Here is a 12,986-nt window from a genome sequence, read left to right as displayed (position 1 = left end):
ATCAGATTCAGATCTGGATCTGAGGGAGGGCCTTCTCCTCTGGGGAGAGGTGGCTGCCATTGCCTGAAGTGGCGTTGAATGCTAGGGTTTCTAAGGCAAAGAGATCACAACTTTTTTATTAATTACTACGTGAACAATTGTTGCATTCCAGTGAATTATTACAGAGGTTTACATGCAATATTATGGCAGCATTCCGACATTAATTTTATAATATGCTAAAATGCTGTTTTTTCTCAGGGTTTAGTTTGATATTTGCGGATATGTTTGGTATTGAGATGCATATTTTCAGAGCTTGATATAATCAACAATTGCCATTTATTGTGTTCATTGGTGTCCAGTGTATCAGTATTGGTAATAATTGCTTAGAAATTCATAGTTTTTTTCCCATTTGGTGTGTTATGTCCACTCTGTTTCTTTGTATGATATATTCAAGGTTAAGTCCTCTTTATTCATCTTCTTTTTTAAGGGTGTTTCTTGTGTATATCTTGTATTAGATTTGTTTTTCCTTACTAATATCAAACTGGCGAATCTCGTTTGAGAGGTGCATTGTTTTTCTTGAGTTCAATCAAGAGCAAGATATTCTACTATTGTTTGTACTTCGTAATTTTTTTAGTTTTGATAGAGAGAAATATTTTTATGGCATTTATACAGTCTGACTGTGCTTTGCTTTATCAGTCCACAGGTGCTGGATGAGGTAGAAATCAGAGAATTACTTATAGACCATGTTGGTCATCGTTGTTGTTGGGGAAGTCGGCCTGCTCGTAGATGGAAAATACATACAGTGGAAGATTGCAATGCATATGTTGGTACCTTGGAAACCTTCATTGAAGAGAGAGATGTCATAGGAGAAGTAGAACCTTATGCTGGTGGGCAAATAGATGGGAAAGATTCTGGTCCAGAACCTGGACCTTGGGAACTGGATATGAAATCAGAATTTCCACTTCTGTTTGTATCACGAAAAGAGGCCAGGGTGAAGGTTCCACATTCTGATGTTGTAGAAAAGTGTTCGGGTGGGCATTCAAAGCTACAGCAATATACCGCACATTTTACATATTTGGAGAGTACCTGAAAATGGGTTTTGAATTTTAATCAAGTTCTTTCCCATAATTTATTAGAAAATGACATAATTAATTTATTCTTCATGAATGTGGAAAATGGCAGGCTGTGCTGGCCGTGGTGAGCTGCCTTGTCCTAGTTGCAACAACAACAAGGAAGCTGGATACTTTACCACTCAAACAACGATGATGTGCTCTGTTTGTCATGGAAGGGGCCTAATTGCACACACGGATGGATCGGATACAATGTAAGAATGTGTTTTGCAACTCATGCAGGCATTTCTTTCTGTTTGTGTGGTTATCAAAAATATTTTGACTGTATGGTCACCAAAAATTTCTTCAATCCCTATTATACTTACCCTGATTATATATTTTGATCTGTTTAAACTTTACTGTATTCATATGTTTGCTTTTTTCCAAGTTTCAGTTATTTTGCTTGCATTGTTTGCAGTTGTGGGAACTGTAAAGGAGAGGGAAGGATGCCTTGTTCCGTTTGCCAATCTCGTGGTCTTATCAAGTGTGAGAAGTGCCGGGGAGATGGTTCTCTTCTTACCCGAAATATTGCTGTTGTCAGATGGTACACATTTTTGCAACATTTTGTCTTTGGATTGTGCTTTAGAGAAAATGAACTCTTGTAGTTTTCTTTTACTCAAAATTGTTCCTGCTTTTTTTCACACATGATGGAAAAATCGGGAAAGGTAGGGAAATATATGCAGTTAAAATTCTTGAAGCTGTAGAGAGAAATTCATGCCTAAATGTTAAATCACGGGCAGCGTTACCTCACAAACTAGCATTTTCTAGTTGAAGTCCAAAAGAGCATTGCTAGCCTACGGGAATCTTGAGAGGTTATCGGATGTCACCACAATAACCTTCTCCCATTCATTAAGTTGGTCTTCTCCATCTGAAAGGGGGGCTTTCCTAACGTAGGATTGCTAAAGCTTAGGCAATAATAGCTCAAGGTGAAACGACGAGGGGTTTTAGCAAAACAAAAGTGCTGATATAGGAAAATAAAAATATGATATGGGTAAGTCAAGCTTATTGCTTATCCATTGGGCATGGATTCAAAGGATCGAACTATGAGTGATGCTCTTACATCTCATTAAGATATTGCTTATCCATTGGGCTTGGATTTAAAGGATCGAACTATGAGTGATGCTCTTATATCTGATTAAGACATGATAGAACTGAAATGAATTAATCTACAATCTTCCTTAATTTGCTAACATAAAACTGAAATGAATTAATCTACAATCTTCCTTAATTTGCTAATATAAAATGGGAAATATACCTGGAGAATCCATTTAAGGAGAACCTTTAAAGATGGAGGATGTGCTTATCAAATTAAAAAGTAAATTCCATCCAACTCAAATTAAGAGATTTGACCCTAACATTGACATTTCCATCAGATAGATAACCAACAAAGGTATTGAAAGGGAAATCAACCTCTAACAAGACACTTCAAAGAAGTAAGTTGCAACAACTCAAATTTAAAAAGATAGGTTCAATCACATCCTTATATTATCCCTTTCAATCATATCCTGTTGCAAATATATACATTGATAACATTTAATAAGTGAAGCTCAATATATACTATATACAACTCATAGGATAGAAACCTTTGTACTTGCATTTTTTTTTCATTTTTTCTATGTGGTTCACAGGCCCAGAGATTGGTGACTACTATATCCACTGAATATTTGTACCCCGCAGATCCACCGAAAAGATCACTTCCTTTCAGCTCAACCATAGAGTGTCACCCCAGGGTGTCAAGAGAATTGAACCAGTGACCTCTCTATAGCAAAAGTGAGAATTGAACCAGTGACCTCTCTATAGCAAAAGTGTTCTAACAATAGAGACTCGACTAATTAAGCTAACCCTCGAACAAACCTTCTGGATGTAATTGCATTACCTTCTGGATGTCATTGCATTACGTTCTAGATCTCTTCAAATTAGCTGGAGGCGAAATTCTCCAAATCTAACCATACATCAAATGGGAAGAACTACTCTTTATATAAAGTCTTTCTTAACCTTAGCCGCTGGATTCGGTTAATTTGAACTTTCAGGTTCGAAATTTGTCGGAATTTGAAGTATTTCGAATTACTACATCGAAATTCATCGAGATTCATTTCTTGAAAGGTTAAAAATTAAACCCTCCATTTCATTGTTTTTTCTATGGCGTTGTATTTCATCTCGTCACATTGCATTCCTCCTTTCTCCGAGCGCTCTCAAACGGGACGATCGTTTCACACGCGGACACGATTGATTACCCATCTATAGGAGTGATTACCTTCTCTCATTCTGTAGCCGCCGTGTTGTAGTATATAGCCTTTGCCATCCATGGGTATCGTTCAATTGGGAACGAGGGGCAAACAAAAGCCTTGAGGGTTGCCTGCTTTATCCGCAGTCACCGCAATGTTATTTTTAATTTTTGTTATTTCATTTCACCTAGATTATCGTTTTTCTCTATTAATATTTCAATTTACATAGAAAGTGTAGGTATGATCTGAACCCTTAAAAGTAATTTTATTTATCAACGTATTAAGTTCTAACAATAATTTTTTTTAGGTTTTTTTCTATTAATATTTCAATTTACATAGAAACGTAGGTATGATCTGAACCCTTAAAGTAATTTTATTTATCAACGTATTAAGTTATTACACAATAAATATTTTTAGGTTTTTTCTATTAATATTTTAATTTACATAGAAATTGTAGGTATGATCTGAACCCTTAAAGTAATTTTATTTTATCAACGTATTAAGTTTTAACAATAAATTTTTTGGTAATCTAGAGGAATGCCTGACATGTAACTACCAGTAAATCTTTAGGGTTATAATTTGTCTTTATCTTTTTTTCTGTAGCCCAGGTCACAAATAACATTTACAGTTTTTATTTTTCTTACCATAAAAATACATAATATATTTCGTGTATCTTTACTTGAAAAATATATACATGAAACTAATCATATTTTAATCATATTTTCATATTATTGATTAGGTTGTGATCCAAGTGGAATTTCAATGAAACTTTTAGCCAAAGCCTCAATGCATTCTCCACCAGGGGGAGGTGTTTCAGAATAGATATTGGGCATAGTCTTGAACGTAGAGCCAAATCTTGAACATGCAGCAAATGACACCGTTCATCAACATGTCACCGGTCACAACCAGTGTTTTTAAAACCGGAACCGGTGACCGAACCGGTCCACCTAGCTAACCGGTTTACCGACCGGAACCGGTCTAACCGGGACTGGTTTGGTCTAAACGAACCGGTTTTTAAAAAATACATTAAATAATTAATTTTTAATGAAACAAAACTATTTTTAAGATGTAAAACCATGATTCCAAGCCAATAGAGACAAAATATGCAAAGTTTGCTCATTTATATACCATGCAAAGGTGAATATATCAAAATGGCACCGAGTGCAATACATATCATCGACAAAATAGCAAAATACATAAGAAATGAGGCTCTAAATGGCCTATAAAGTCCAAAAACAATGCTGCAAGCTATGAGGCCATTGGCCTACTACAAGTCTACAGTGTACACATGATCAATCATCAAGTCCATCACCGCTACTAGACACAGGATCATCATCAGGAGCTACATAGACATCATCTGGTTCAGAGTCTGAGGATGCCTCTGCCTCATCTGCAACATCAGTATCAATGCCACCAATGACAATAGAAGTGGACCTAGTGGAAGCACGAGTTTGTCGACCTGCACGACTAGTGCCTTCCATTGGTTCCTTGCCTTTCCTTGATGCCGCTACTGATCCTGGTTCTGATGCCGCCACATAATCTGCCTCATCCTCCGCTAAAGCCATGTCGATATCAAAATCAGCCTCAAACACAGGATCTTCAGTCTCCTCCACCCATTCTGATGTTGGATCAATATCGTCCAACACAATGGGATCTAGATCAGGTGATTTGCTCATCATTTGGTTCCTCCTCAGTCGAAGGTTGTATTGCACAAAAACAAGATCATTTAACTGTTTTTGTTCCAAACGGTTTCTCTTCTTCGTGTGTATGCGCTCAAAAACAGACCAATTGCGCTCACAACCTGAAGCACTGCAAGTTTGACTGAGGACTCTAATTGCAAACCTTTGCAATTGAGGACACTGGCCACCAAATGACTCCCACCAATGTGCTGCAAAGAAAAAGACAATAATTAGTAACTTAGTTTATAATTTGAATTGTAAAGAACGTAAACAATTTTAACTTGAAATGAAATACAAAATGGAAATTGGAATTGCTTACCTGGTTGGTCCACATCTCTTGCCATCTTTGCCAAGTTTTTGCCAAAAGTACCACTTGCTTGATTGAAAATAGTAAGCTGTCTATGTATATCCAACTGGTCTACATGGTTAGGGACCATGCGCTCCAAGCAATCAATCAATCCAGCTCTGACCTCCCCATCATGCTGATCTCCTAGCCGATTTTTATAGTGATACCTTGGGTTCAAAAAATACCCGGCTGCATGTATAGGACGATGGAGTTGATTGTTCCATCTGTTATCAATGATCTCCCATATACGGCCATATTTAACTAACCTGTCATTGTAAGCTGCCCGTATCTGCTCCTTTGCCTGATCCATAGCTTCATAAATGTAGCCCATGGCCAATCTTTCCCCATCCACCAACCTTAGCACCTTAACAAGGGGCTCGGTAATTTTCACAAGCTCTACAGACCTTTTCCAAAAATAAGTGTCTAACACTTTCTTTTTGGTGTCTTTTCCATCTGGTCTACGAGCCCACCGAGATTCAGACCATTCATCAGAGGAAAACATTTTCTGCAAGTTTCTATGTTGACCATTGAGACATTGCAACGTGAGGAAGTGAGTTGCAAATCTCGTAATTGCAGGCCTAACAAGCTCTTTGCCTCCAGTGTGTTTCCTCATTAGGCTCAATACCCATGAGTGGTTGTAAATGTATTTTGTAATGCACTTGGCATGCTCTACAGTGTTTTTTACCCACTCCACCTTGCCTATATCCTCAAGCATGAGGTCTATGCAATGTGCAGCACATGGAGTCCAAAATATGGTATTATATTTGGCCTCAAGCATCTTTCCAGCAAGAACATAGTTTGAGGCATTATCAGTGATGACCTGCACAACATGCTGCTCCCCAACTTCCTGAATAATGTTATCCAAAAGCTCAAATAGAAGGCTTGCATCCTTTACCCTATCAGATGCATCAACTGATTTCAAAAACATGGTTCCTTGAGGGCAAGAAACAAGGAAATTAATGATAGTGCGGTTCTTTCCATCGGTCCATCCATCTGACATAATGGAACAACCTGTTTTGACCCATGACTCTCTAAACTCAGTCAAATACTCATCAATGGAAGATATCTCTTTTTGCAAAAGAGCTCCCCTCAAGTCATGCATACTAGGGCCTTTGAAGCCCTTTCCTGCAGCTATAACAGAGTCCCACATAGCTTGGTAATAAGGTGAGCGAGCAGCATTAAATGGGATATCTGAATCATACCACCATCTAGCAATGTATTGGTGAGAAGTTTCTTTGCATTGTTTTTTCCAATGCTGATCCAAAGTGGGTTGAGAACTTGGCTGGGAGGAAGTGGGATTAGATTTAGAAGAAGCAATGGTGGCAGAAGATGAGAAATAACTTTGGATGTTTGGTCTCTTTGGTCCTCTTGACGGTTGGCCAACTCCAACAGAAGGATGAACATAGTGAAAGGGGTCATTGGTGGAAGGGATAGAAGTGGAGTCTTGAATCTCATAATCATCATACCCACTCTCTTTCATGGCTTCTAATAATTCCCTCTTCCTTGCAATTTCATCTTGGATGGCCTTCTCCCTAGCCTTATCCTCATAAAATTTTTCAAGCTTGGCAATGTATTCTGCCCTAATAGGACCTAACAGTGCATTTGGTGCATCACATGGCTTTACTTGGCCTCTTACCCCAGCCAAGTGTTGTTTCAACCTAAGAATACCCCCACCTCCAATAGATTTATGGCATAATTTGCATATCATTTTTCCCTCAACTACATCACAATGAGCCCATGCACTGTCCTTTCCTTTTGGAGCCATGTTTGCTTGAAATAATAACAATTTGCAAATAAATCTGCCATTTAAAAAAAAAATTGCAGCTAAGGAACATGGAAAACCAATGATAAATGTAGGAAAAAAAATGCACATGCAAGCTACAAAATTTGATAGCATAGAGCTAGAGAGTTCATAGGCTTAGCATAGATGATAGATCATTGAAGTGAGAAGTTTATAGCACAAAAAAAATAATTCATGGACAGCAGACCCAAATGAGGAATTATCAAGTGCAAATCCTTACCTGGAAATGCAAAGTAGCTCCCTTAGCCTCCTCTTGATGATGGCAACTCCACTGACAGCTACACACTATCTCCAAAATAGCTCCAACTCCAACTCCAAGATGACTACTTCAGCAAAAACTCCACACTCTCCAAGCTCACAAACAAACTCACAAACACTCACAAACACTCCAAATCAGTTGTGTGAGACAAATGAGAGTGAGAGGGGTGTCTTATAGCAAGTGTGAGGGTGTTTTTGGAGGGAAAATCCCTTTCCCTCACCCCCAAAACCCCTAAACCGCCCTCACTTCCCAAAAAACCGTGAACTTTTAGCATTACCGGCGGCCTGTCCATAAACCGGCCGGTTTAGGACGGAACCGGCCGGTTAGCAATAAACCGGCCGGTTCCGGCCTAAACCGGCCGGTTTTTACCGGTTAGGTCACTTTTTCGGGCAAATGAGGTTTGTAACCGGGTTTTTTCACCGGTTCTGACCGGTGAGCCTCCCAACCGGCCGGTTAGGCCGGTAACCGGTCCGACCGGAACGGTTTTTAAAACTATGGTCACAACAAGTAGATTTGAACTCGAGTTTCAACCATTTCACATATTTCAGATTAGCTCTACCAATTGAGCTATCTCTCCAGACAATTAAATATTTCTTTTAAAAATAGAAATATAATTATTTTTAATTAAAAATTTATTTTAATATTTTTAACTATTTTTAATAGGTATAATTTTAATATTTTTAACTATTATATATATAATTTTCAATAATCTATATATATGCAATTTGGACTTCTTACCTTTTATCTTGTGATAATTTATTTTGGTTGAGTATATTAAATTTTATGGTCTATATTTTTAAGTTTATAGTTTTTCAAACCCAATGCAGAATTTTATTCTCAAATTTGTTCATCGTTAAATTTTTATTTAACTTCAAGGTTATTGAATCACGACTTGAACCAGGTGACTTAGTGTCAACTATTACAAATAAAAAATAATTGTTTTACTAGATCCTTGGGACCTTAGTTTTCCAAGAAATAACAATAAAATATTACATTCAAACTTTCTCAACAACTTCCTTACTAATAGTAGCAACAAGTTGGTTGAGATCCACTTTCTTCTCTAATAAGAACTAATAAAATATACATTTTTATCTCTAAGGAAAACAATGTAATAGTACTCTCATGTAACCAACTCAATGAGACAAGACCACACTCATAAAATAATGTTGATTATGCCCAGTGATTTTTCCAAAGCGACTTTGGTTATGCCAAGTGTCTTTTCCAAAGTGATTGACCATGTAAACAAGCTCTAATGTGTACTCTCAAACTCCTCCAAGGTAGGTTGCTTTTCTAACAACCTTCATACATGAGCAATAACCAATTCTCAATAGTATTCTTCCAAGGTAGTTTTTTTGTTTTTGTTTTTGTTTTTTTGTTTTTTTTAAATGCGAGGGGTTAGTTTCCTTTAGAAGCATTATGGGCTCTTTTTTTTTTTTTTATACATATATTACAAATTGCGTGTCAGAACCGACACATTGAGACACATGAATGCCATCATCAGTACAAATTGAAAGACATTGTTTACTGAGGCCATAAATTTCGGAATTTGATGATTTGTTTTCAAAAAATCTGATCATAGTAGTGTTTGAATATTTTTTTTTTAATTGTAGAAATAGATTCAAAACCATTAAAATCTTGCTAGGCATCCAAAATTCTGAAGCTTGACAGCTATAACCCAGATTTCCCAAAATTTCTACCAGATTTTAGCAAAAATCATGTTAGAATTTATACTATTTTCCAGACGAATTTGTGACCTCATTAGATTATAATTTAAAATTACAATAACTGCCCTGATATTTATGGGATTCTTTATTATAACTACGTTTTGGAGATGCTATTGCCACATTTGCATCCTATGGTGTTGATCTTGTAGCAATCACAACACAACACTCTGTCAAAAGATATTTGCTGATAAGCTAGCACATATCATCCTGTCAAATGATATTTGCTGATAAGCTAGCACAGATCACGAAAGGTATCCTCTCATACCTGCCATTCAAACGTAGTTACGAGACCAATAATATGCAAGTACAAGGAGCGCGTGCGGGTGTTCCAAGCCAAAATGCACCCTGAAAGAGCATTAATTACTAGAGATATCCAGAGAAGGCTTGGCCCACAATAAAGATCAATAAAAATCCCACACGTGCATGCATCTTAAAAATAGGAAAACCTTCTCACACGTGCCAAGTAAAAACTCCATGATGTGATATCCAAGGTGTAGTAGTTTCGTCAAATGGCTAAGTACAAGGAAGAAGAGTTTGACAAGTGTACTTGGGATAAGGAGTTAGAGAGAGAAAAATACTATATTGAAGTGTTTAATCTTATTTATAATCATCAACAAAAAACATACATAGATGCCAATATTTCTTGGAGAGCCAAAATTCTTATTGCTCAGTTAAGGACTAATTCTCATCAACTCCATTGTGAAATAGGGCGCTGGAAAAGACTTAAAGAAGTGTGGGAGGAAAGAGTATGTATTTTTTGTTCTTCCGGAAAAGTGGAAACAGAAAAACACCTCATTTTAGAATGCGAGGCCTTCAAAAACCACAGGGAAAGTTATGCAGATATTCTAGCAGCTAGCTCTTGGGATAATCTATTTAGTGAAGAGTTTGTTGAGAAGCTGAGAGTGTTTATTGTGAGGCTTCACAAAAAAAAGCGAATACATCAACCAGATGAAAAAACAATCTGTCACATAGAGTATCTTGAACCTCGTGGACGTTAAAATAATTTTCTTTCTTTCTTTTTTTTATCAACCAATAGCCCTCAATCCATGTGCCTGGAATACATACATGCCAACTACATGAAAGAGGAGATGGCCACATAATCAATCAATAAAATACAAATAAATATGAGTATGTCTCCAAATGTGTGAAAATAAGAGGGGATGGCCACATGATCAAGCAATAAAATACAAATAAATACGAGTATGTCTCCAAATGTGTGAAAATAAGGGGAGTGCTCCATTTAAGTCAAAGCTCCATGTCATAATAAAGTCATCCAAGTATTGATAACCCCAAACAGGCTAGGGTGCTCACAACATAGGCTCAACTTAGGCTCAACTATGCCAAATAAATCCATTAAATGACACTATAAAACATCAACACGTGAGAAGCCATATTTGATCATCAAAACTTAGGAATCTCTTAGTGGATGGGTTCCTATCCCAAAATGCACCAAGGGCTAATCAAATATTTGAGCAAATGCTAAGCAAAACCGTCCAATACCCTTCATATGCTAGATGTGACCCTCCAACCACTGAAAACATGCCATATCACCCTGATGAACATCTCCATCAATAATTACTAGGGTGTTCTATCAAGAGCCATAATACCCACGTTATCATTATGATCATCCAACCCCTTTGGGCTCTAAAATCATATATGCAAGGATAATTATCATCTAAACAGATGAAGAACAATATACCAAGTACAAAATACCATGATGCCAATATAACTCACATAGCAAGCATCACAATCAACTATTCACTATCATGCTGATTCATCCACCAAAATATGCCACCTTAAAGAGAGAACCAATAACAATCCATCACAATGGGAGAAATAAGTCTCTAAAAAAGGGTAAGAAGCAACCAAAATATAGCATCATCTCCAAGTGAAGCCAAACCTCATGAAGCTATCATCCCGCAAATCTCTGAAATGTTCAAATCACACGTGTAATCCTCATGCACTGTGAAGTGTAAGAGGCAGTTTCTACCTATTTCCTGATTTCCAATTTATTTGTCAGGTATCATTGCTGACTTTCATTTCCCCTGTTTTTACATTTTTTTCATAGCTATTGAAGCTTTGATATACCATTTAATACTGGTCTGGGGATCAAATTGGATTTGTGCTTGTGTAGGAGGACTCTTATGACCAGGAAAGTCAGTGCCTGTAGCAGTGCAGCATCTGTTCCAGATGAGGTCTTTCACAGAGCTAAAGGAGTACAATTGTGCAACGTTCAGGCTTACCAGTGCAAGCCCACAAACTTCTCGGATTCATTTGTCCTCAACAAATTCTCGTCTGATATTATTGCTGATAGGGCTCCTGTTCCTCCAACTGCAAGAGTTATATGTGAAAGACACCAAATCACTGTTGTACCTGTTATACGAGTAATCATGACCCATCGTAATAGGTCATTTACTTTCTATATAATAGGCCTGAGTAGAGAGGTGTATGTTAAGGACTATCCATTCCAGTATTGCTGGGGGCTTTGTTCCTGTCTCGATTGGCTGAGTCATTGAACCAAGTGAGTCCTCTGATATAAGTGCGAAAGTTCCAGACGATGAGGCTGTTACCTTCTTTCACTGGCTCAGTGTTATGTGCGTAATTTAGTTATTTTAATGGTTTTGATTGTTTGACGAGTATATGTAGTACATTAACCGCTGGTGTTAGCTGCCTGGATTGTTGGGAGAGGTCATTATATTCAATTTATTTATTTTTTTAAATAAAAGGATTTCCCTTTATAGCTGTTAAGGCATGTTCCATTGCACAAAATATGATTTTCTTTCAATGTCACTGTTCGTATGATTTTCTTTCAATGTCACTGTTCATATGATTTTCAACCTGATTCCACTAATGCATTGCTTATATTTTTGGTCAAGTTTGCGAGGCGAGAATAATGGAATCCCATAATTAGATATCTCTACAAAATTAAATATGCAATACTGATTTCTATAACCAAATTTATAATTAGATACAAAATTAGATATGCTATGGAAAACCTGTAATCAGACGTACACATGTAAAATTGAACATGGTTTTCAACCATGAGTGGTACCTATTATTTGGTGCTTTTCTGGTAGATGCAATATTTTCAAGAAGCTGCGTGCTTATCCTATTGTCATCCTACACATAATAGGCCTTCCAAACTATTAAATGCCTTGAACCAGGGCCGACTATAATTCTATCAAAATTTCATTAACGTCCTTTGGAAGTTTCTCATTCCCTCTGCCCAAGTCTCTTCTTGGATGTGCATAGCTTACATGCAACCAGGGATTCTAACTTGATTATACAACCGTATTGGTTCTAAGATAAGTTCCGTATGGAGAAGAACACAATTCAGAAATAGGTCTGTAAAGAAGGATATGGAAATAATGGTTTGGTCTCCAGAGGGTTTCTCTAGCTCTGAAACCCCGATCAGCGTAGAGGGATACATAGTTTGTGCCCTACCATGGACATGATTGATGAGTCCACAGAAATGTAAGGAGGAATGTGTTGATGAATGGAGAGCAATGTAAACAGGGGAAACCATCAGATTGTATTGACTCTCCAACCGTAGAAGCAAAACAAGAAGCACGGTTTTCAAATTTCACCCACATGGGAGTTGGAAGGATGTTTACAATTAGCTTTTGCTCGATGTCTTCCACTAAACATCTACTATGAAGATGTTTAGTGGCCACACTGGGATATTATGCACGTGCGGTAAGTACTGTTAAGGGAGTGTAGAAGTAGCATATTTACCTAGGGGAATGCTTATACTGGATTGTACAAGTTTGGAAGTTTGGATTTTCTTTAGCTTTGATCATAGAAATAGTGCCACTATTGGCGGAGAGATTTCTGGAAGCAGTGTCCTTGGGATGCCCCTCAATA

General features: G+C 37.3%; 2 protein-coding genes across 2 annotated transcripts in view; one reads left to right on the top strand and one right to left on the bottom strand.

Annotated features, from left to right (window-relative positions):
- Positions 1-11,870, top strand: part of LOC149152610 (uncharacterized) — a 250,013-nt gene extending 238,143 nt beyond the window's left edge. The window contains exons 4-7 of the mRNA XM_089440718.1: positions 676-1,010; positions 1,162-1,303; positions 1,507-1,632; positions 11,257-11,870. Of these exons, the coding sequence (XP_089296844.1) occupies positions 676-1,010; positions 1,162-1,303; positions 1,507-1,632; positions 11,257-11,638 (985 nt within the window). The 3' untranslated portion in view covers positions 11,639-11,870. The remainder of the gene's footprint in view (positions 1-675; positions 1,011-1,161; positions 1,304-1,506; positions 1,633-11,256) is intronic.
- Positions 2,880-5,587, bottom strand: LOC149152611 (uncharacterized). The gene is made up of 2 exons (XM_089440720.1): positions 5,312-5,587; positions 2,880-5,201 (listed from the first exon to the last, which is right to left on the bottom strand). The coding sequence occupies exons 1-2, from the start codon at positions 5,427-5,429 to the stop codon at positions 4,606-4,608; spliced, it is 714 nt and encodes a 237-aa protein (XP_089296846.1). The 5' UTR covers positions 5,430-5,587; the 3' UTR covers positions 2,880-4,605.
- Positions 11,871-12,986: the final 1,116 nt, after the last annotated feature.

The sequence above is a fragment of the Pinus tabuliformis genome, chromosome 9 (genome assembly GCF_031772625.1).
Source record: "Pinus tabuliformis cultivar Carrire ecotype Pingquan chromosome 9, CPIR1, whole genome shotgun sequence".
In the NCBI taxonomy this organism is placed as follows: domain Eukaryota; kingdom Viridiplantae; phylum Streptophyta; class Pinopsida; order Pinales; family Pinaceae; genus Pinus; species Pinus tabuliformis.
Note: the sequence above shows the minus strand (reverse complement) of the source record. Positions and strands in the feature narration are given on the sequence as shown.